This window comes from Aphelocoma coerulescens, chromosome 2, assembly GCF_041296385.1.
Source record: "Aphelocoma coerulescens isolate FSJ_1873_10779 chromosome 2, UR_Acoe_1.0, whole genome shotgun sequence".
Classification (NCBI taxonomy): domain Eukaryota; kingdom Metazoa; phylum Chordata; class Aves; order Passeriformes; family Corvidae; genus Aphelocoma; species Aphelocoma coerulescens.
The window spans coordinates 75,631,776-75,656,809 of NC_091015.1; the positions used below are offsets into that span (position 1 = coordinate 75,631,776).

The 25,034-nt window shown below is 44.7% G+C and overlaps 1 protein-coding gene across 1 annotated transcript in view; it reads left to right on the top strand.

Moving 5' to 3' along the window:
• The first annotated feature begins 1,501 nt into the window (after positions 1-1,501).
• Positions 1,502-25,034, top strand: part of GFOD1 (Gfo/Idh/MocA-like oxidoreductase domain containing 1) — a 73,877-nt gene continuing 50,344 nt past the window's right edge. The window contains exon 1 of the mRNA XM_069008082.1: positions 1,502-2,048. Coding sequence (XP_068864183.1) covers positions 1,796-2,048 — 253 coding nt within the window. The 5' untranslated portion in view covers positions 1,502-1,795. The remainder of the gene's footprint in view (positions 2,049-25,034) is intronic.

The window sequence follows — 25,034 nt, forward strand, 5'->3', positions numbered from 1 at the left end:
GGAATGAGGTCTGCACGGACCTGTGTGAGGCCAATGGGCACTGCAGTGCTCTCCTCTCCTGCTCTCACCTAGCGGCCTCCAGGTTGGCAGGAGAGTGGCTCTGGGGGCCCAGTGTTCGGCCCAGACAGGGGCAAAGGTGGGATGAGCAGGAGCGGGCACGGGGCACAGCAGTGGTGCTGGAAGGTTTTGTCTCCTGGAAAGGGAGTTTTTACAAGGGCATGTAGTCATAGGACAAGGGGCAAAGGTGGGTTTAGATCAGACATTAGGAAGAAATTCTTCACTATGAGAGTGGTGAGACACTGGAACAGGTTGCCCAGAGAGGTTGTGGCTGTCCCATCTCTGAAGGTGCTCAAGGACGGGTTGGATGGGGGTTTGAGCAACCTGATGTAATGGAAGGTGTCCCTGCCCATGGTGGCGGGGCTGGAACAAGATGCTCTTTAAGGTCCTTTACAACCGAAGCCATTCTATGATTTTATTATTCTATTATTTGATGTGTTGCATGCTCGCACCTGCTTATGAAATCCCTGACATGCCTTCAGCAAAACAGCCACTCCTGAGACAGACCTAGAGCACAGCACCAGGTACTGGGTCTGCAAAGGGAGTGTGAGTCCTGCCCACAAGAAATTTGACTTTCTGTGCCTTGGCTGTTTACTGCCCTGCCTGGGCTTCTTCCAGGCCTCCAGAGACCCTGGACAAATGCTGTGGACTGAGCAATAGTAGCTAAAGCTTTGTAAGCCACCATAGCAAATCTGTGGTTTTTGAACTATGTAAGTAGACCCATGAAGAAAGGGATTGTCGTATTGATGCTTTGCTGGGAAAAAAAGGGAGAACCAATGTTCCAGTAAAGCTGAAGAGTCTTGATATTTGTGAGGGGAGTGAATGAACAACAGTCCGGTGTGGGATGGGTGGGTACTGCACACCGCAGGCGAGTGGATGCGGTAGGAAGCGCAGGTGGTGGAGCTGGAATCCAACCCCGCGCACGGCAGCTGTCGGGGTTCAGGGCAGCTCCCCTCGTGCTCTGGGACATCTCTGCTCTGGAGGACAGTCCTAGGGCGAGACGGACCGCAGGGCGATGGACACGACCAGCTCACGCCAGTCTGCCGCTGTGGCTCTCCCATCTCTCCTGTGCCTTCACTGGGGTGTGACTTCGACGACTCCCCATCACCACGACCCCTCAGCGGTTCTCCCTTTGGGGAAGAGGCGGGGGAGCGAGGCAAGTCCCCGGAGACGCCCCGATACCGACCCGCCAGGCGGACGGCAAACCCTCGCGGTGCCGCGGAGCGCACCTGCGGGCGACGTCTGCACCGTGCCCCCGCATCCCGGGACGCGCCGCGCGGCCGGGCGGGCGCTCCCGCCGCTCCCAGGGGCGCCCTGCGGCGCCGGTGCCGGCGGCGGGGCGGTGCCGGGGCGGGCGGCCGCCAATGGTGCGGCGGGGGCGGTACGGGCGGTGCAGGAACACCCGGGAGGTGACAGCGACGCGCCGCCCTCCCGGCGGCGAGCGGGCGCCGGCGAACATGGCAGAGGAGCGGCGCTGAGCCCGCGCCGCCGCCCGGGGAAGGGCGGTTGCCCCTGCGCGCCCAGCGAAGGGAGCGCAGCGCCGGCGCCTCCGCGGGGCTGTGTGTGATGGTGCGGGCATGGCGGGGCAGCCGGCGGCCGCGGCGCTGCTGAGGCGGGGGGCGGCTGGTCCCGGCCCCGGCAGCAGCAGCCGCGGTATCGAGCGGAGGCTGCCTCCCTCTCCCCGCTGAGAGAAGGAGGGAGCGCTTCGCCTCGCCGTGCCACCCGCCTCGCCGCCGCCATGCTGCCCGGGGTGGGGGTGTTCGGCACCGGGCTGACGGCGCGGGTGATCGTGCCGCTGCTGAAGGCGGAGGGCTTCGCCGTGAAGGCGCTGTGGGGCCGCACGCCCGAGGAGGCGGAGGAGCTGGCCAAGGAGATGAGCGTCCCCTTCTACACCAGCCGCATCGACGAGGTGCTGCTGCACCAGGACGTCGATCTGGTCTGCGTCAACCTGCCGCCGCCGCTCACCCGGCAGGTCGCCGTCAAGACCCTGGGTAAGTGCGGGCGGCCGGGGGGGCGACCCCGCCTCGGGCTCGGGATTCGCGCTCGCCTCGGGCTGAATGGAATTGAGCCCTCCCTCCCTCTCAGCGCAGAGTTTTCCGTTTGCTTTACTCTTCACCCCGCTTCCCTATTCCCCGTGTCTCCAGAGAGGGGCTGGCCGAGCCGCGGGTGCAGGCCGAGGACCGGCGGGGCGCGGGGGGTGGCGCTGCGGCAGCTCGGTGTGACATCCCGTATCCTCGGTCCCCGCCGGCGTGGTCTCTCGGCACCGGGGACCCGCCCCTCCGGGATGCTCGGGCAAGCCTGGGCAGGGCCGCGCCTGACACCCAAGGGTGCGGGAGGAGGGAGCAGGTGTCATCCGTGTCGTGGTAAAAACGAGAAAGTCGCGGTAAAAGGGAGGAAATAATCATCCCGCCCGCCGGTTCCCGTCCGTGGCTGGCAAGGGAGCGAGGGTCCGAGCGTCGCGCCCGCCCTGGGGCACCCGCGCAGCTCGGGGGGTGCGGGTGTCCGCACTGCCCCGGACCCCAGCTGCGAACCAGAGGAGGAGGCAGGAAGCGGTGACAGCAGAGGAAACGCTGTTACTGCCGAGGCTTAGCGAAGCTCACGTACAAAGGGAAGGAGGGACTGAAAAAGTAGGCATGCACTGTGGTGAGCTGCTCTGGTTTCAGGCGTGCAGAAGCGGGCCGCATCTCGCTTTCTCCTGTGTGAGCGCAAGTCTGGGCTTTACTCTTTCAGCTTCGTGATCACTGGTCCTCGGACACTGGCTTTCCGATGGATTTTAGTGGAAGCACTTTCTGCAGTAAGGAAGTCTTAATTTGTCCCCGCAAATATTGGTGACAAAAGGTGAAAATGAGAGGAAAACGAGGTGTCGTCGCAGAGAGTGTGGAGGTTTATGAGCCGGCATGGCTGGTCCGGCTCTCGGGCTTTGGCTAAGTAGGCTGATTGCTATCACTCTCGGCCTCATAAATGTGTGTGGCATGTCGTAGTGTTACATTGCTACTAGCATACTCATTAGTCACCATTCAAATGCTGCTAATATCGCATCCAGCTAGTGTTTTCAACATTTAAAATTAAGCAATTAAGGAAATTAAGTCAGTACCTAAAGAACAAATCCTGCCTCTAGTACCGTGTAGGCATTTGTCTGGAATCTTTGCTCAGTGTTACTTTCTGTACTCGGAAATGCTTGTTCTTTTAGTCAGAACATTTGCTTTTCTTTTATAATACACTTTTGACTTTTTCCTGAAGATGCTACACTTGCACGAGAAGCCTGACTTGCTTGCCAGAATGATGTGTGAATGAATTTGTAATGTAGAAGTACATATCCCAGAAAACATATATAAAGGATAGTATAAGGTAACAAGGTTTCACGTTTGACACACATTCATTTGGCGACAATTATGTCAGTTTTCCTGTGACACTATCTTCCTGCAGGTGTTGCTCATGGAAGTGTCCCAGCTTGCCTGGGATCTTAGAGGTGGAGTCCCATGAGGTTTCAGGCGGACACAAGGCAGCTGGTAGAAGAATAAAAATTCTGAAATAATAAAGAAACACAATTGGTGTGCTTTTTCTCAGAGGGCTGGACACATGTCTAGCATAATAAAGTAATAATGTTTTGTCCTTCTCTGAATATTTGCAGATAAAGAAAAAAAAAAAGTCTGTTCTCAGACATGAGCTGAATTTATGAATGGTTCCATGAATTGATGTAGCCGAGATGTTCATGGTAACTTGCTGATGCAATCTACTAGCAACAGACCAGAGCAGGAAAAAAAGGTGTTTTCTCTCTGTTTATTAGAACAGCACTATTCTTGGTTTCCTTTCACCTCTGGTTGAAGGGTTTCCTCCCTTTCCCCAGTGGTCATTATTTATATGTTGTAGGGATAATGATGTTTGTGTAAAAATGCATGGAATGGTCATTAAACAGGGATTAAACAGGTTACAAGGTGATAATGTGCAACATCTGATAATTTTTTTGGGGGGGTTTTATTTAAAAGATTATTACAGAATTATATCTTGGACTACAAATAATTCTTCTCACAGTTACTTCAGAGGTAAATTTTCCTAATTTTTTTTTTTAATATGGACATTGGGCCTATAACAGTGAAAGTTCTTGCATGTTCTTATAGGTTCAAACAGGGAGCTAGAGCAGCAGTTTCCGAACTGCTGAGAGGATTATCTCACTTCTGGCAGCTCCATCTCCTAGTTCTGCTTGTCCTTCATGACTTGGGAACTGCTGTGCCCTGGAGTGATTATTTTGCTTTAATCAATGCATTTTCTGGTTTGTTGGAGAGAGTGCAATTCAAGTGGGATGTTCAGAAGGCTCTGGTAAACAGGGGCAATGTTACATAGGCTGAGGAAAGCAAAAGATGGAAAAACATTCCTTACTCTTGAAATTTCACACAAGAAATATTATGTAGCAGCTAGTGATAGGACATAGATGGGGATACCAGAAGTTTTACAGGTGGAGACTTCAGGAGGTCTAAACATGATGTCCTGCATTGCAATAGAAGAGGTTGAAGAAGACATGAGTTACTTCTTAATAACACATACGTCTGGCTTCTCTATTACAGGATGTGTATCTGGCTTGGGAAGAGGCAGGGACCAACTTTTCTTTGATACCTGTGTTTTGTTTTAAATGGTCTTGTTTCCCAAAGCTGTGTTCTCATTTGGTAAAAGTTTCATTATTAAGAAGTAGAAGCCCAAGGAAGCAATTGCAGGTGTTTCCGTCACCCATCTAGAGCTGAGTTTACACTGTGGATTTGCAGCACGTTAAGTCCGCTCTGGGCTATTTCTGATGCAGAATCCAGAGGTGAAGGTGGGGTGAAACAGGTGTCCCTGCAGCTGTGTTTAACTCTGGCCTCTCAGTGGGAAGGACTCAGTTGTTTTGTTTTCACTGATGCACCCGACATGTAGATGTATTGCTGCTTGAAATGTGTTTTTGGCTTAGTGGCCTATCAGCTGCTGTTGAAACTGAAATGAATATATGCCCCAGCTGAGGAAGTCCCCAAACTGTGCCTTTCTGGCAGCTTTTGAGGGGAGAAAATGGGAGAAAAAAGCTTCAAACTTGCCCTGTTAGCTTTTCCCCTAAACCTCTACTGCCTGTCTCTGTTAGAAATAGGTTCCTGAGCTGCATCTGACTCTATGGTGGTATTCTTAGGAGTGGGATCAATGTTGGGCAAGTCTTTGGAACAGACTGAAATCAAGAGAGAATTGGAAACCAGGCTGGTTTGAACAGTGACCAAAAGCACAAACAGAACACATGGTGTTTCATGTGAAATATGCTGATGGCCTCTGTCACTTCTGGATAAAAGGAATCAAATTCCTTGTTTGCTTCTATAAAATGGACCTGATTGACTCTTTCCCTTTCTTGCCGCTGGTCTGTCCTGCTCAGAATTTAAATGTAGGAGCTCTTTTTATTATTGCTTTGAATGCTCTCCCTGGAGCATAATATAAAACTAATGTCCTGACTGACTTGCTGCTTGGTGGTCAAGAAAGATCAATGGGTGAATATTTAGGTAAGCATTGAGAACAGTCCTCCTGTTGAATAGAGGCGGTTTCCATTCTCACTGAACTGAAACATTCAGTGTGTTTGCTAGAAGTTGTCCTCTTTTCTTCTGCCTGCATGCTTCAGCAGTGCAGTTGTATCCCAGGCCTGATCAGGCAACGGTGATGTGTTTGCTTACAGGGATGAAATATGTCACCTATTGAGTGCCTATTTGTGCCCAGCATCAAAAGAGCTGCTAGTACAGACAACATGATATGACCCTCCACCTAGTTCAAAACTGTTAGCACATGACTCTTCCCAGTGTAATCTCTCCTCAGTCAATTAGATATGACATTCTTCAGATCCTGACTGAAACACTTGCTTTGTGTGACTGAGTAGCTGCCATATCAGGTGAAATGATTTACTGTGTATGGTTCTGAGAAGACCTTGGTGACATTTCATCTTGAAGGCACAGATGTTTCTGTGTGCCTGGTCCTGTTGGTGTTTGCGTAAAGTCAACTTGGCTAAAGAGAGCTTATTCCTGAGTTCCACATAAGTGTTTCTGGGGAGCAAATGTTCTGTTTTTGAGAAGACTCAAGTACCAGATGTTTAGCATATCTCTGGAGATGTTATCCTTGATTCTATTTACAGTTGTTTTGCTTACTCTTTCATCCCAAGTTAAGGACAGGAACACTGAGCTGTGTGTTGAATATTTACTGCACGTGTTCACAGCCATGTCTACGTAGTATGAGTTTTTAAAATGTTTATGTTGTAGTAGTGCATGGTAGGAGTCCCTTCTGCCTGGGGACTACATGAAGTATGACTTTACCAGCACTCCAGAAGCTGCTCCTCTTAAGGAGCACTTAAAGTTTTTTGCTGATTGGTGGTTCTCCTATGCTTGATTGTGGTCATGAGGGAGCATCTTTATTTAGAGAGGAACATAAATAGTACTGCTCAGATCCTTACCTTCCCATCACTTCACAGGAAGCACTGGCTTCACACAGGTGTGCAATATAGGCCTGCTGTCCAAAATGTGTTTGTGAGAACTCTGTGTTAAAGCACTGACAATATTATTGCTGGATCTATCTCTGAGGTGGGAGGAACATCCAGCTGCAATGATGTAATTTACAGATCTGATGCAATCTCTAATTAATTTCTACATTCCTCTGCACCCATGCAAATCAGGCAGAAGTTAGGTTGTAGCAGTGGATAAAACTCAGTCCAGAGTTTATAAAGCATTAGGATTCTTGGGGAAGAGATGCCCTATTAAGGGAAAACATTATCATGACTGTATATTATTAATAGCAATGTAATTCCTGTCCTGTAATACTGAGTTTAAATTTGACCTAACAGCAGTGGCTTTCAGCAGAACACGCTCCTGTACTTGGAAGGCAGATGACTTTGCGGCATATTAAATGTGAATTATGGTCATCTTATTGTGAAAGAAGTCAGATGAAGTGCTGTCTATCTTTAATCAGCAGAGCTAGCAAAGGCTGTGATGCCTTTTTTTTTTTACATTTATTGGAAAGGCAGTCCACAGAGCCTGCTGGCAATCGGCTGCATGTCGTCTTTCTACTTGAGTGATGAAGGTATACCACAGGAAATGGCATCTAACTCTTCCATTGACCTTTTTCTCTCAGTACAGCAGACCTTTAATGCCAGTATTATTCCTGTAAAATTCCTACAGAGATATTTGGCCTCCGAGACAGTTGAGGTAAAGACCACTGATCAGGTTTAAAACTCAAACTAATAAAAATAATAATAAAAAACCAACAGAAACCTCCCCACCTCTTGTTTCCTTTCTGACCTTCAAATCAAAGGTGTGTTTTCATTTTTCCCAATTGCTCTCTTCTGTGTGAAAGTAGCCACCAGTTCTGTTGTTCCAGTGGTAGATGGGTTGGGAGCCCAGTATGGACCAGACTTGGAATACTGGGACACTGAGTTCATGCTGTGGTGACACACCCAAATTTGCCTAGCCTAAGAAACAGCCAATTGTGATGGAAGTGGTTTTTTTAAACAGTGTTAGACATGAAGATCCTACTGTGATCCTGTGTCCAGTCAGGTCAGTTTGTGTTGCTGCAGTTTCTTCCCTACTGTTTTTAAACAGAGTGCTTGGCCTTGGTGATCCCAAAATGCTGTCTCCAGACCAGTGTGGGCAACTGAAGTGGGTTGGGCTGACTCTCCTCAGGTTGGCTGCAGGGGTAGCCTAGGTGCACTCAGCTGGAGGAGGGGGGGATGTGGAAAGCAGCATCTCTCAAGTTTGGTAGGTTACTGTCTGCTGTCAGATTTTACTGTGCTCTGTAGGTGAGTTGGTTGAAACAAATGGTAGCCCAAGCCCACAGCAGCCCCGCTTCTCCCTGTGATTTAAATGGCAAAATGTGCCGGAGCACAGACACCCTCCTTCCATCTGCTTGACTGCTGGGGGGTTGGACCTTTGGCATGGTGAAGTGAAGAAAACGAGAGCATTGCTGACCTCTGCCAGTGTTTGATTTGATCTGTCATGCTTTGTTAGTCAGAGCCCATAGTCAGGGGTGATACTTTGAAGAGAAATCTTGCTATTAATATATGTGTTGGGGTGCTGTTGATGTCTTTGGGTTTTTTTTTTTGTTTTTTTTTTGGTAAACCTTTACATATGCAAGTCCTTACGACATTTATCATTTCACTGTGCTTTGAACACTATTATTGCGCTATTCTGCTCTTACATCATGTTAGCAATGGTGGCAAATACAGCTATTTTTTTTACTGTCTGTGGTGCTGGAAAAACTCATCTGTTCCAAGACTGGTGCTCATCAGGGCTGTTTCCAGCACAGGTCCTCCCAGGGCACCCTTGTCAGTGCTAACAGAGACAAACCAGCATTAGCAGTGCAGTAATACCTTGATTTGGCATTGCAAATGGATGGAAGAGGTAAGCAGCTCTCTGAGGCACGGCTTCTGGCGTGGCTGAGGAAGATTTGGCTAGTGTGAGTTAACTAAAAAAGGGCTGGAAGTAGTAAAATATCTCCCATGAGCAAAGCAGGCATTGGTGCTAAAGGTGCAGGCACGCGTGTCTAGCCTTGTGGCTGTGCTAGTGAGGATCTCCTTCTGTATTTCACTTGATGGCACAGTTCGTACAGTGAGTACCACACAGACAACATCTTGTGCGGCTATTTTTTTTTTGTTGTTGTTAAAATGGCACAGCTGTGCTGTTGCACAAACAGAAAATGTGCAGCATAGCTTGATTCTATGAGAAGATGAGAGAAGGTATTGATAAAAGGTGTGTTTATAGTGTTAGAGCTGTGCCCAGGCTATGTATTGTAATTATTTAACTTCTAGAATAGAATACTGCACTCCTGTAACATGGGAAACATCAGAAGACAGATATTTTATTTTTATTATGGTTGTTATTATTAATTCTTGCATAGCTTTGTGCCTTCATTCTTGACACTGTGATGCCTGCTGTGGTACTGAGCTGTCTGAGCCATCATCAGTAGACCTTCTCTCTGTGACTTTGTCTTGTTGCTTGGTTTTAGGGACTTGAGTTGCCAAGTGATCAGTGATATAGGTAAAGGAAGGACTTGCAAGCTACTTCTGTTGTTCCAGATTTTGAAAGAATATTAAATAATAAATTCAGGGAGAATATGTAGGTAAATGTGGAGAAGGGAAAATATGCTGAGCAAATAAAAAGACTAGATTTCCAAGCTTCTCATAGTTGCCTCTTTTCTCTCTTTTTTTTTTCTTTTTTCTTTTCTTTTTTTTTTTTCTTGAAGCCCTCTCATGCCTGAGATTGACAGTACATGACAGAGGTTTGCTGTATGCTCCTGACATGGGTAGTTGAGCACAACCCCTGATGGAGGCAGGGTAAAAGCTCTGCAAAATACTAAATATGTTGTTCTATCTGCTTTTGTTTGAAAACTAGGTAAATTGTGTTGAAGCATATTGCAGCTTACTGTCCTTTTCTTTGTATGTGTAGCAGATTTTGCCCATTGTGCAATAGTGATGGCAGAGCACCAAGGATGAAAATGGAGTTAAATTTTCAGGATAGCCAAGATGGGCATTTTTCACAGGCCACTGCAATGCAACAGCCCCCTTCACTGTTAATATCTGTTTGCCACAGTACTATTTCAAGTGGCTATGAATTGTTCTGGTTGCTTCAAATCACTGAAGCAGAAATGTTTACCCTACTGCTTTTTATTATCCATGTAGCAAACTCTGAGCTCCTAAGAGTGAGCTGTCAAAGTCAGTGACTTCATTTGCAAGGTCAGCATGCATGCCAGTAAACAAAACCACACTCCTTAAAAAAAGTTATTTTGGGTCTTAAGTCTTGATTTAAACAAATTTATTTAAATGGCTATGTAATAAAGAGGGACAATCTCTTGTGTAGGTTTCCTAAATTGATTTAAAGCCTGGCCTGCACATAGATTTTTGTACCAGTATAATTATGACTGCAAGGGGTATGATTTCTTTAATGCAATAATTGCTCTGTGGTCGTTGGAAGTCCAGCTGGTGTGACTTGGCATGAACATTGTTTTGCCAGCACAATGGCACCTGTATGTGGTAGAGGTTATTCCTGCTCCTGTGCAGGCATGAGTGGTCAGTTGCATACATCTTTGGAGTGTTCAGCTGGCACGGATGTATCCGTGTTACAGGTATAGTCCAGCTCTAGGTGTATTGGTATAGTTGGGCTCTGCACAAAGATGGTCCATTTATTCATTCCAGTGGTTCATGGTTGTGGACACTGTGAGGAATTTGGTTTGGCTTTTGAGTCACTGTCAGTTTGGAGACCTTTGAACAAAAGTCTCCAAAAGGTCTCCAAACTTCCGTGCTTGTTCGGGAGCTGGCTATGCTAAAAATGTGGTGAAGTGCAGAGGACGATGAACCTTGCTGCCCTGCACAGCTGGCACCGACCACCCGTGTCAGACAAGACTCATCCACCTGGCAAGTGTAAGCATAATTATCCTTGAGCACTGTGGATGCCTGGGATAGCTGCACTTCCAGATGGTGGAATTGGCATCCAGGATATCATAAACACCGGATCTTATGAATGCACAGGTTTGACTGGCAGAGTAATGGGAGTTACGGAGGCTGAGGGTTTACCCTCTTTTGCCCTTCAGAAAGAGACCACAGCATCCTTTGTTTTAGCATAGCCAGGGCTAATGGTAAAAGGGTTTTTTTAAATCGGGCCTAACTCCTAACTATGAGCATGGTGAAGAGCATGGAAAATGAGAGCATGGTGTGAGGAACTTGCTTGGTAGTAATGTAAGAGTAAACATAGTGATTTAACACAGGGAGTAAAATTGCTTTTGTCATTTGATGCTGTGCTAGAGTTTATCTCAGGGTGAAAACTGGTGCCTTCAATTCCATCACAGCAGCAATCACAGCTTTAGTGAAGCAGATGGAAGTGTAAAAAAGGCAGCACCTTTGTTTTGCATTCTGATGTTTCCATGGCTTTTATCAGCAATAAAGACCCTTGTTTTGGCACTTCTTTGCAGTGAATGTTTGGCTGTCTTCAGCTATTCCATCTGGCAAATTTTTTTTGCCAGGAAATGCCCAGAAGGGAGGTTATGGTTGAATTAAATACTGTTTCTAGGGTACTGGGCTTCACATGGCTAATGAGAAGCCTTAATATAGAGAGCTTTTCAAAATCCAAATGGAGTCAAGCAAGGAGAGAGAACTATAAAATAGTAATTATCGTTGCTGTGCTGGAGTGATGTTGCTTAAAAATGTGAAACCAAGGGCTAGACTGAGCACTCCCAATTCTTTCTCTTGGTGTCTGAACATAGAGTTTCATATATGTATAAAAATCTAAAAAAACCATTAGGGTGAAAAATATATAAATTAAAAATTCCTGGAAATTCCTTCCCTTCCTTCACTTCCTCAGCCCATAAAAGACAATGCAACTGTTAGTGTTTCATGTGGGGATAGGAAAGGGGAGAGAAAATAGCTGGAGAACATCTGAAACAATTGCAGCTAAGTTTGTGTGCATCAAAATAAATTCCAGAAATGTGCCTGAAAGTTGTATGTAAAAACTTTGATTCTGATCCTGCTTGTTACACTGTAAATACAATTAAAGCTCTACTGCATCAAAAGAAATAGTTGAAATCTATAATGATGTTACTGAGAATGGATTGTGGCTCAAAAGAAAAACTAACTGTGCCTCAGCGGGAGGGGCCTGGCCTCGCAGATCTGTGTCCTCTCAGCAAAGGCATTTCTGCCAATTCAGGAAATGGTTGGTGGGAGTCTTGGGACACAGTTCTGCAAACCTTTGCTTACAAGTAGTCTCCTTGAAGACAAAAATCACTGATTCCTTATAGAGAATATTTGTAAGGCACAGTAATTCATGTAAGTAGGAATTTGCTTGCAAATGGCTTTTGTACCAGTTCATCAAAAAATCTGTACAATTCCATAGCTCAATACAGTTGTCTTTCTATAACATGTTATGGCAGCATGTCTGCAGGAATGAAAAATAAGAGGGAAAGTATTTGGAGCAGAGGTGCATAGGTACCTTAGCCATAGCCTGCAAAAATCTATCACTAAATAACAGAGCTTGCAGAACTCTTTTGTGACTTGCTGCTTGCCTTGAAGGAACTTGACAGTTTAGTGCTGGGAAAGACGCTTTGTGGTTAAACAGTATGAGATGCTTTGATAAAGACTTTCTTCTCAGGCAGAGTGCTAAGCAGCACTCCCTGAGACTAGTTTGTGGCTGTAGCGTTATCCAAATGCATGAGAAGGTGTCCTGAATTTTAAATTCATGTTGCTGAAGAATTCTGTTTAAAAATCCGTGTCATGAGATGTTTGGTTTGCAGGGGTGACATCTTTGTTAAACTAGCCAAAGTACGTGTGGACGTGGCCTATGACTATTGGCATAGCTTGAGAAAACCATGGATCTGAAATGTAATTCTGAATATAATTTTTACTCCACCACATAGCCATTAGGAAAAAATACTTTGATGCATTGGATGCCTAAAATGAGGAAGTTGTGTTCACAAGCCATCTTGCTTCTGTCTCATGAATGCTGTTCTGTTTGCTTGTGAGATGTGATGCTGTCTAGCAGAGTTATTTATGCCTTTGATTATAGTGCTGTCTCACAGCTTGTCATATAAATTTAATTGTGATGGTACTGTGGTTGTCGTTGTTTGAAATTACAGATTTGTTCACATAGGCGAAGGTGATCCTTCACAAGGCCTGATGATGTGCCCAGATGTTTTGGCAGCTGCTGAGACCACACCTGCTTCCATCTGTGTGCAGAGGAACCTGACCCTTTACATGTCAGGCGGGGATAAAATTGTTCCTCTGTACCCTTGTTGTGTGTTTGATGAGACTCCTATTTGCTGTAAGCAAGAGTGGTATGATGAGAATTAAGCTTCAGAATTTCTGTCCTGAGCTTCCATTCTCTGTAACACAGGTTGTGTGTTTTAATTAGATTGCACTTCCTGCCTTCCTGAAGCTGGTTTCATCTTTCAGGATGCCCAAAACTACAGACTGGGGATGAGGGAGCACAGGGAAATTAAGAGACTGGCAGAAGTTTGTGTGGGAAGCTGGTGGCAGGGGCAGAAGCTGAGGCCTCTGAGGTCTGCTCTTCTCTTTCACTGTGGGGCCTGCTGCAGCTGAACACTGTTGAGGGGATGATAGTCATGGGAAGCACACCTGAGCTGCTGGAAGAGGACCAGTTGCTGTCACTCTGATCAGGGCTTTCCCCCAGATGGTTGTGCAGGGACTCTAAAACCAGGGTGGAAAGAGAGGATTGGGGAGAGTGCAGAGTAACCTGGTTCACAGTGGAGAATAACCTCTACTCTTGTGGGTGTCCCTTTTTAATGTGTGCAGGGCAGCTTGTGAAGGAATTGCAAGGACTTTTTGAGACACTGAATACTTCATGGGTTATTAATGTCAGTAATTATCTTTCTAGTGTTGGAGCTTTATTTAACAGATGCTTAAAAAAAAATCTTAATAGGACAGCTTTCTATGAGCAGAGATGGCTCGGTGGCTGGGAGACTTGTTTATTTATTTTTACTGAAGTATGGAGTTTCCCTTTAGTATTTGTTATGGCCCTCTGCACACTGGGAAACCCCTTTCTTTAGCAAAAGGGCAGGGCCTTTTTGGGCTGACTGGAGCAACTGGTGTTTTGGAAGATAAACAGTAGCATACATGTATAATGTTGGCTGCAAATACAACCTTGAGCATCAGCTCAAGCTGATACGAGCAAGTTCAGATTTGCAGCTGCTGTTAGGAGTGCTCAAATGAAGCATCAAAAAAGATATATATGTAATTTCATGTCGGCATTTTTTTAGCCTGTAGAGTGCTTGGCCTCTTGCATGGTACAGAATCATCTGATAGTGCTGGGTGAAAGTGAGTAGGGTGGTGGTAGTTGCTGGAGCTGCATGTACTGTCGGGGTCTTGTCATGCTTACATGGAATTTGCACTAGATGGAATTGCACTATACAGAGCCATGAATGAGGTCTTTCTAGGTAGATCTGTTAGTGCTTTTCACCAAGGTGGTAAATAAATAAATAGGCATTAGAAAACATTTCCTTTCCTTGGTGCCTGACAGAAAATTGTGGGATGATGCTCTAACTGCTAAATCAGGTTTTGGCAAATCATTTAAAGCTCTCTTGATGAGTCTTAAATGTAATGCAACAAGTGAGTTACTAATTGGCCTTGTGAGCTCTTTGGTTTAATGACAAAGGACTGGATTTGGAGGCTTTTGCTTACTTTGGGGAGGAAGTACTTCTACATTTATTGATTGAAAAGAATGCATCAAAGAAATAACAGCAGAGAAGCACAGGAAACTGGTTTTTTACTCCTAGAGAATATTAGTTTTACTTGCACTGCAGCTCTGGATCAGGATGATGGATACATCTAGGTTTTTATAACTGGTTGTCTGATCTTAGTATGTTAGCTTGCCTTGTATGTGGATTATGTGGTACTTGCAGCTAGGAAGTCTGTAGTACGCAAGGAGATCATATGGATTATACACTCATGACTGTAATGAGATATATTCTTCATCCGTATATCAAAAATCTCTAAAACAAACTTCAGATGGCGTTATGCTGTAGCAATAGGCTTGTGAAATTGCTGCAACTGTTGATGCAGGAAAAAAGGAGTGTCACATTCTTCCAGTCCTGCCAGCAAATAAAATATATTAATTTGTAACTTAGTATTGTTCCCAGAATATATATCTCTAGTAATAAGATCACCTTGTCAGTCTATCTGTCTTTTTCTTATTATCTGTTCTTTTATTCCAGGCTCGTCTGGCACTGTAAAGCCTGTCAGGGCCTGAAACTAGTATTAGGGAAATCAGTGAGGGTAATTGTGCTGCTTCAGTTTTCTCGTAGCAAACAGTGGGGGTAGTTTCTTGATTGGAAAAAAAAAAATTTAAAATATGGCCAGAGAGGAAAAGAAGTCAGAAAATTAACGTCGGACCGAGATAGACTTTTTAACTCTGGTAAGAGGACTGTGTAGCATGAGCCTCTGTTCTGATTTAATGAAGCTGTACTGTCCCAATCTCTAAACCTGTAATTACAAGGCTGTGAAAGATGGATTGAGGTGGACAGTAGTTAGGATATTAATTAAAATGCCATGGATGACATGGAACATCAAGCCTTATGTGCTTTAAGTAGGGAAACTGGAGAATATGTCATTCAAAATGCCTTGAATTTTCAGTCTTGGATCTTGTTTCTTCTTTTGGATGCTCAAGTAACTGTAAATTGCTTCACAGGGCATGAGATAATGAAAATTCAGGTATTTATAGTCAAATGTTCATTTTGGTAGGATTAGAGTGATTTCAGCTAGCCTGTTGCTTTTCAGTCATGGAAACCAGAAAAAAGGCCCGTGTGGAGCAATCTGAGATTTATCTCTATATTTCGTAGGAGAATTTAATCTTTTTTTTCGTGTCAGTATCCCCCTGTGCTCATGTAACTCAAATTCTTTCCCACAGAAATATGCATGCAGTCATTCTTTATTCCTCCTTTGGGTTAAAGGTTCTTGGGATTAGAAGTGGAGCAGGTGAAGAACACTTTGAGCAGTTGGGGATGGGACTCCCATGTGTCTCTGGTTCTCAGTTTTGCAGATCCTATAGCCTTTAGCACATCTGTGGCATTCCTTTTCTCGTGTTCTAATTATATGTCCCATGAGAAGTTTTACAATGATGGGAAAACTCTCACCTCTTTTGGTAGCTGCAGGTGTTGGAGCCCATTCATTTGAAGTACATCAACAGTGGTGAGTGATCAGAGACAGCATAAGCTTGCAGAGCTCTTATTCTGGCCTGTCTCAGTACAGCAGTGAGTGTTTTGGGTTAAAGTGTGGGAAGGGGGTTATTCACCTGGGAGGGTTGGGCCCCTAGGCAGCTTGTCCTTCTCTGCATTTGTGTAAAGCAGTGGAATAGATGCAGTTGTTCTCTAGGCAGTAGGTTTGTTAGGCATCAGTGCAGAGGTGTCTTTCACCTGGTGGGAGGCTAACTGAAAATTCAAGCAGAATTGCATTCAAGGTCAGGTGCTAAAACATTCACAGCCCTGAAGAACTATGCTGTCTCTGAAAGTTCTGGTTGTTCAAAATCATCCAGATTTCACCCCTGAGAGCTAGATCAGTATTAGGAGTGTGTCAGGTGTCACCCTAATGGAGCTTCCACATGCCTGAAGCCTAAAGACTTGAAAGCCTTCTGATCTGCTATTGGCAAAAAGTCATCTGTTAGAAGTCGCTTTCTGTTTAGCAGTTGTTGTTTTGTCCAAAATCCCAAAGAAACTGGTCTTCTACTGAAAGCAGCATTACAAGAAATGGAAAGCCAAACCCAGTCGCTTGCATTGTCTCAGCATTTCCGTGAGATTGAAAGAAGTGGCCAGACCAAGTTGTTTTTCTTAAAACAAATATTTCTTTTTTTCTAGTGTAGTGCTTGTTTCATGGCTGATACCTTTTTGCTGCGTTTTATCTTAGAGCAGTAAAAAGCTGTAAATACTGGAAGTGGGATAAAGAGAATGGAATTTGTGGTAGAAATGTGCAGTGGGTCATCGTTGGACCATGCTGCTACTGCTGTCTGCGCAGCAGCAAACTTTAGTCAGATAGGAGAATATTGTATTTCTTTCTTCATGGCTGACTTTCTTACATTTGGTGGGCTATGTTTGGCTTGCTACCTTTGTTTGGAAACACTGCCAAAAAAAGGGAGAGTTATGAGGGGTGGGGAGTAGCATGGGCTGTTGAGGTTAAAGTCCTTTGTTAGGGGTAGACACCACATAACTCTTCCCTCTGTGCCCTGTGCAGGAGACAGACATTTGCTGCAGGTTCCCTGAATGTCTCAGCAATGTGACAAGCCATGCCCAGTCTTGTGTGAAGTGGCGAAAAGGCTTAGCAGCGTTCTTTGGCATTTCTTGTCTTTGAAAATGCATCGCTTGAAACCTTCAGAAAACATTTGCCTGGAAGGGGAGGATGTGTTTCAGTCAAATGATAAGAGGGGAGGGGCTGTTCTCAGGGCTGACTGTGAGACACCTCCCTTGTGTGGAACGCAAAAATGGGAAAAATAGATGAAAACAGAAAATGGAAAGGCACCCATAATGCTGACAAATTTGGCCTGAGGAAGCCAGCTGAATAAAGGCCGGCAGGGGAGGGGATGGGAGAGTCGGAGAAGGAGGGAACAAGTATTAATGCAGCAGGCTGTGCTTCTGGGACGACGCTTGCAAATGGAAGGGGAAAGAGGGTGTAGCTCTTGTTACTCTCAAATTCCCTTGTCTGCCCTCCCTCTTGCCTGGGAGCTGTGTTCCCTGTCTCCCCTCCCACTACCAGGCTGTGGACTGCTTGCTTGGAAAAGGCTGTGCACCAGTTGCCCCTAGGATGTGCTGCAGGGGCTCACATGGTGGTGGTGGGGCCCTGGCAGTGAAATGCAGCTGGGAGGAGAGGGCTGGGGCAGGACCTGAAGTGAGGTTTGCATTACTCTGGGAAAGGGTAAACTGAGAGGGAGGAAGACATCATTGACTTCAATGAGAACTGTCACATCTCCAACACTAAGATGCAGTGAATTAATGAACCTTCCCTGGAAGTGAAAATGCTAGCCGTATGTTTGGTGGTGAAAAAGGTTAGACAGGGAAGTGTGTTACCTTTACTGTCTTTTCTTCAAGCTGTCTTGAACTTTCCAGAGAAAGACTCTGTAAAGGCTCTCTCCCTGTGGAGATGAACTTCAAAGATCAAGACTCTTGAGTGGAGGAATAAAGCAACCTGTCTGGCACTGCAAACTCCCCACTGAGGTACCAAGAACTATTCTGGTCAGGCAGAAAATGCCTTGGGCACCAAGTGCAGCAGGTTACTGATAATATCACTGTGATGGTGAAGGATGGAAAGTTAGCCTTCCTTTGGAGGATTAGGAAGGCAGGGAGAAGTCAGGCACAGTTACAAATTTTTGTTTATTAAGCAGAGGTGATGAATAGGTGTTTCAGCATCAGTAAGCCATAGGACATTTGATAAGAGCCTTGTTGAGTAACTCCAGAAGTTTTTGCCAAACGCAGTAAGGCCTGTTTGAAGTGACCTGTCATGTGTCTGTGTGTGCCATAGCCTCCCATACTTTCAGGTGTATGAGCTGTCTTCCCAAGATGGTTGCTGAAATGTGCTGTAGGCAGATGGCCAGTGTGACCTAGCCTGAACTCAACCTGTGTGTAGAAAATGGGTAAAAAGTCTGTAAAAATTTGCACTTCGGTAATTTTTTTTTTTTTTTCCTTTGTGAGGAGGCTCTCCAGGAGAATGCTTTTCTCCATGCTCTGGGAAGGGAATAGCATTGGTCCAAGCTCCATCAGGGCTTGCTCTTGGTTGCTGCTCTCAGGTCCGTGTTGCAACCCTGCCATCTGCCTTGTTTTTGTTGAAGCCACCCAGCTCCTCATAGCGAGGGCCTGTAAAGATATGTTATTAGCCTGACCTGTCCTATGATGCTGCCTGATTTGGCAGTGGTTCCCATGCAGTGTATTTCAGTTGTGCAGCAAGCATTACAGTTAGGTGGGCTCAAACTTACTTGCTGTTGTTTGAATAGAGTTCAATGCTCCAATGATGGTGTTAGCAGCAGCCCTGCAGCCTTTTCATTGAGGTGCTTTCCTAGTTCATGCAGTACTTCAGTATACTCCAGGCAGCCCCAGGCAGTGGCTTGTAGGCAAGAAATTGTTTGTGGGTGTCTTCAGTCTGATCTGTGGTTCAGCCAGGCCCACGTGTAGAGGGAGAGCAAACTAAGTGCTGTTCATCTCTCACCTGGTTCACAGCCTTCACTGGCACATTTTTAAGCACTGGGCTTGAAAGCGGGAGCTAAGGGGGCTGCTACTGTGACTTGCTTGACTTGGCCCAATGCACAACTCAGCCTTTTCCTAACATGGGTATGTCTACAAGCATGCATGACTTTGTATAGCTGAGCTATGTTTTTCTCCTCCTGGCTTCTTTTTATGCAAGTTTTTCTCATGTGAAATATTTTGGATTAGATGAGGTTTACAAGGAGGAGTTGACATTACATTTCAAGGTTTGCTTCTGCTATTCCTTTGGCATACTGACATCATATCCCCTGGGGTCAAACCTCTGGGATGAGAGCCAGTATTTAAAAAGATTTTTTTTTCCAGGGTGGAGGAATATCTTCTAGTTTCACCCCCCTACGAGTTCAACCTCTCCCTCTTGCACTACTTGTTCATTAGTTCAGATTCCACCTCTATAACAAGTAAGAAAAGACTGTTAGCCCTTATTGTGATACTTCATGCTTAACCATCTGCGTAGAAGGGATCAATGATACTACATGCAGCTTGATCTCCTCCTGACTTGTTTCTGAATTGCTGGTACATCCCTGTATGCTCTTAAGCCATCTTTGAAGCTCACTGTGTCACAGCATACATGAGGGGTAAATCTACTGAAGTCAGCCAAGTGGTACCAGTGTGAAACTGGAGTGACCAGAAAATCATGTCTTCTTTCTTCTGGATTATGTACAGCAGAGAGGGGTGAAAGCTTCAAGTGAGCAGAGAAAATTTTGAAAGCAGCTTTTTGATTTCCCTACCAAAGAGTCTGGCCAAGTATGCTGAAAGTAATTCCACAGACCACAAGCTGATTTGAAGTGAGTCCCTGGAGTTGCATAAACAGACAGTGCATTATTCATGAGCTAACTGAGCGTTTGCCCTCCTCCAGCAGACTGGGACAAGCAGAAATGTGCTTGCTTCCTTCACCTGGTTGACCTTCCCTCTGGGAAGGCTCTACTCTTTGCAGAGTGGAGTGGAGAGAAGAGAAGGCTGCTGATATAATTAGGCTGATTGGCACTGTGATGTAGGAGCAGTTATGGGAAGCCCATATGAATTCACTTACGGCTTGTTAGTGCTGTGTTTGTCAGACAGCAGTCAATGGGGATCAGAAGTCGGGGGTGCACAAAAATGATGCAGGAGGGAAAGACTGCCTAGGTACCAGTGTACCTGTGTGCTAACCCCACAGGCTCAAGCACATCTCATCCTTGTTCCTCCTGCACTCACTTGGAGAAAACAAAAATAACAGTATCTTCATTAGAAGCTGTTGAATGTGGCCTCTTTCAATGTATTTCAGAATCATAATCTTGTAGGAAGCATATCTCACCCAGTAGGAATTCAGCAAATCCAATAACAGGCTTCTGATGCTGGATCTGGTGTGAGTGGTTTCAGCTCAGCTGACCATGAGCTGACTTGAGAGCAGAAGGGGCTACCTTGTTTGTACCCATAGGTATGATGTTCATGCGGGATGTGTTTGTGGGAGAACTGGGTGTTGTGTGTGGCTTCTTCTTGAAGCATCATGTCATAGGGAAGCTAAATAGACACAGAAACATGGACTTGGAGCAGTTGAAGTGGCCACAAAAAAGGGAATCCAGTTGGTGGCTATTGCCCCTTTCCTTCATGCTGTTTGTCAGTCTTGCAAGTTCCACATCTGACTACTTCCTTAGTAGCTTCTCTCCTCTCTGGTTTTGTTCCAGCAACAATGCTAAAATGACATTTTGCTCCTCTCTCATCCTCCGCCGCTTACTTTGCCATCTAAGCACTGAGCTGCAACAGCTATAACATTAATGTGCCATGAGCAAAACCTACTAAAATACGGTGATCTGACAGAGAGCAGATGAATGTTGTCACTTGAATGTGTTCTACCAAGTTTTACTTAGTGTTACGTGTGTAGCGGTGGATATTTTAGCTGGTACAGATGTGCAATAATGTTCTTAGTCCCAGGACTGCACTCTCTTGTAATAGTCACAGTTCATTGCAAAAAAATAAGTGTTCAGAGGGCTGACATAGTCATGCCATTCCATAATCATACTGGAAGAACAGGTCATATTATGTCTTTGGAATAAGCTGCTGTGGATTTGTCATGAAGTCCACTCAGGTTTGGGTTTGTCTCTGACACACCAGCTCTCTGTAAAGGCTCTCTCCCTGTGGAGATGAACTTCAAAGATAAGACTCTTGAGTGGAGCAATAAAGCAACCTGTCTGGCACTGCAAACTCTCCACTGAGGTACCAAGAACTATTCTGGTCAGGCAGAACACTGTTTCGTGTGTTAACAGCCACTTGAGACAGACAAAACTGTTGAGGTCACCTAACCAATCTCCTGGACAGAGAAGAGTTTTCTCTATAGCTTATTTTTGTGATATATCTAATCTTAATTACTTTCCTTGATGGGGATTCCATCACAATGACCTCTCTGCTGGAAGAGGTAGTCTGTAATCAGGCTATACTGTCGTTTTTTAATTCAGTCACATTATTTCCATGTAACTCCAGTTTTTAATACCTTCATGAGTCCTCTTCAATCCTTGATGTTCCATTCTTTGAATTCACATATGCCTGTACTTCTATATTGATGTGTCATACTTGTCTGCCAGTGTGATTGATGAAATTACCTCAGTTTACTAATGCCTCACATAATCTGCTGAACTGCGTTCAGGTGCCATTAAAATGGCTTGGGGGTTAGACCACTGTGACAGAAAAGCTTGGAGCTAAATAATCCCCCAGATCGGTTTCCAACTTAAACCATATCCCAGTGGTGTAGTAGAAAGCAAAAGTAATGCTGTGGTCACAGTCCATCTTCTGGTGTGTGGTCAGATGACCCAGGAGAGTATCTAAACCATTTAAGGCCTGTGAAATCAATGCTGAATGTGCAAGCAGTCACTACTGTAGAGCTGTCTGGATCAGAGAAGCGTGCACAAGAAAATTGTGTTTTCCCAGACCTTTTGCAATGGCTGTTACCAAGGGGTTGTGTTTTCTCTCTGTACCGCTACAAGCAGGCTGCAGGACGTGGTTGGTGTGCTCTCACACTGCTGTGCTGTGTGAAGGCAGGCTGCACAAGGGTGCTGATCTGACGTGCCTGTTGATCATGGCCATGTCAGATAGGTAGGTAGACAGTGGCTGTGATTTTTCTTTTTCAGCTCTTCAGTGAGCAGCTCAGTCTCTTCATTGCAAGCCTGCCAGCAGCTCTTGCCATTCAAGTGGGTGATGTTCTAGCAGCATTTCAGAGCTGGCAGAAAAGGGTGATGATCAGATGCAGCCGGTTAAAAAAACCTAAGCATATGCTTTACAGGAACATTTGTTCTGTATCCCTGAGCTGAAGATGGAATTTCACAGCGTCAAGGCAGAACAGTCTCACAGGGGATATAGTGGCCTTTTGGAAAGCTTATTTAAATATTAGATGCACTGAGATGACATCTCAGCTCTGCATTAAGGATTTTGCTACATCAGGAAACCCAGAGGTGGACACAGCCTGCTGAGCACAGAGGTCTTGTTAGTGAACGTGCTGGGGGTGTTACAGAAACATAGCTAGAGTGGACGAGATTATGTTAGGCATTAGTATGGTAGTATTAGACCCTGGGGATTTATAGGTTTACTCCCCAGCTTGTATCAACACATTATAAAATACGTGTAAAGTTGTAGTTGAGGTGATACCTCATGATGGGAGATGTTACCTCAAACAAGTTGCCCTTTGCATGCTTGGCTGAATTTAGAGGGACAGTTTCTTCTGTCTCTTGAAGGTGCTGTGGGAGACCAATCTCACAACATAATGAAGTTAGGTTACCCACCCTATATCAATGCCCTCAGTTGTCTTCTTAGAAAAATGTCTGAGAGCTGCATGAGGGTGGAAGCTGAAACCCCCATTCTTTTGGGTATTTGGCCTGTTCTGGGTTGGATGCACTGATGAGAACGCTGTGGAAGAATTTGTAGTTGCTGTTCTGTTCAGGAGCAGATACAAGTCTCTGGAGATGTTAGTCTCATGCTTCCACCATCTTTAAATTCACAGAATGGTGAAATGCAGTTGTTGTATTATGAGACCCAACTGTAATACATGAAGAATGTTTGGCACATTAAACCTGTCTGGTTCATACAGAAACTCATGTATAATTCACAGTCTTTGTAAATACATCAGTTTAATGCTTCTCTGCACCTATCAGCAAAGCTCTGTCTCCCTTGGGTTAGTCAGACTTGACAGTTTCTGAAACTGGACCCTAAATTGTGTGATAAATGGTGCTGAACTCTGAATATTGCTGAATAACAACTAAATTCGAATTCAGAAAAAAATTTCCTACAATCAAAGCCAATTATTGAAGTTCTTCATTGTCTCCTTAGGGCAATTTTAAAACTTCATTCTTGTTATGATGGAGGAACCCTTTACTTTCTTAGTAGAGCAAGATTGTACCAGCACTAACCAAGCTTTGGTTATTCTTCCCTGGAACACCTTCCACCAGCATCAAGAAACATAACATAATGCAGTTGTTGGTCATCTTATAGCTCTTTCAGACATTTGTTTGTAGTTTAATACAATATTAGTATTTATTGTATACTAATATATATATTAGTACAATATTTTCTTGTAGACTGTAGCTCCTGAGTTAGAGTCACTTGCTAACCTGTGAGAGAAACGTGCCATGCCACAAGGCTCTTGGTAACTGGTGTGATGTGTGCCTACTTTTTATTAACTGAATTGCCTGTATTCCATGAATTAATTGAGTTGTGCTTTTGTAAAGCCTGTGAGAATTCATGATTTTGTGTGTTTGGTGCTTGCAAGCCCTCCTTGTAAGTGACAACACCGGTCTCTTAAGTAGTCCATAATAAGCAACAGCTTGGTTTAGTCACTGCTCCTCAGAAAAAAAAATCCCAAATGTACTATAGGCACTATGAAAATAATGTTAAATAACAACATGTTTTATTGTGGCTCAGTCAGAGATGCTGAGAATTTTAAGAGCTGTTGGATAGTAAATTGTTAAAACACATTACTCTGTGGGATGCTAATGTAGCCTGGGCTGAAGCCAAAGTCTGTACAAGTCTAAATAAGTTAGTTGTCCAGGGAATTAGCCTGCTTTGGACTGGGTCCTTTGGATGAGATTTTCAGAAGCAATCAGTAGTGCTCAACTCCATGACCCTGACTTCAGTGGGAGTGGAGAACCCAATGCTGAGTTCTCCTGCTGTTAAATCCTACTGGTTTTAACATCACCTTTGAGTGACTCAAAGGCACTGAAGGGAGGAAAAATAATCTGCATTTTCAAGTCAATACAGTATAAATTCTCTCGAGAGCTGGTTTTACAAGTGACTCTATGAGTTACAAAGCTCTCTTTACCACATGGCCAATACCAGTTACTTTCCTGCAGACAGATGTGTCAAACCAGGGACAGTGAGAGGTGTGAGTCTGCATTGCTAAATGGCTTTTTGGCAAGAACTGGGACCCCTCTGCGGGAAATTTAATGTCTGTCTATGTGAAGGGAGCTAAAGCAAGAGACTTTAACATCTGGAAACCCTCCCAGGGCATGTCTTAAACTTTACTAGTTTTCCTGAGCTCTGATTTCTTATCCAATTTTAGGCTGCCATTTATCACATTTTAACAGCTAGTGGAAGTTGTGTGGCAACCTTCCTACTCTGTTTAAGGGTGTCATGGTAATTCTTTATTCTTTCTTAAATTCCTATAATTCCTCTCTTTGGGAAACAAAACAAAACCTATCTATAATAAAAACAAGAGCAAGTCTTCCTGCAAATACAACAGCACAAAAGCTGGCTGCTCTTTCCCACTGAGGCTATCTGACCCAAGCAGCCTTTCCCCTATCACCTTCAAAGACCTTGATTTAAGGGAAGGGAGTGATTACTTGAATCATTAAGGATAATGGCTATTTACTTTTGGAAACAATGGACTTGATGAATCACAAAAAATAGCCTAATTTTCAGAAGTGCATTTGCCTTGGAACAAGCTAGCTGAGTTTTGGGGTGGAAATACCTACATTTTAATGAGGTGGTAAAAGGTGACCTTTTGTTCTGAGATAAATCACTTTTTTTTTTTTTTTTTTTTTAATCTTGAGGACTGACGTGGACCCCAGCATGGAAATGTCGGGCCAGAAAACAATACTAGCATTTAAAATAAAGAGCACAGAACTGAAAACTTCATAGTTAAGTTCTCAGACTTACCTGGAACATTGCTAGGTTTTCCGGTTTTTACCTTGTATGATTTTACCTCTCTATGTTACCATACAAATTTGCTCTGTCTGCAGTAGGATTTTGCCATGTAAGCATCAACATGTGGAAAGGTGCACCTATTTTGTAGAATCACA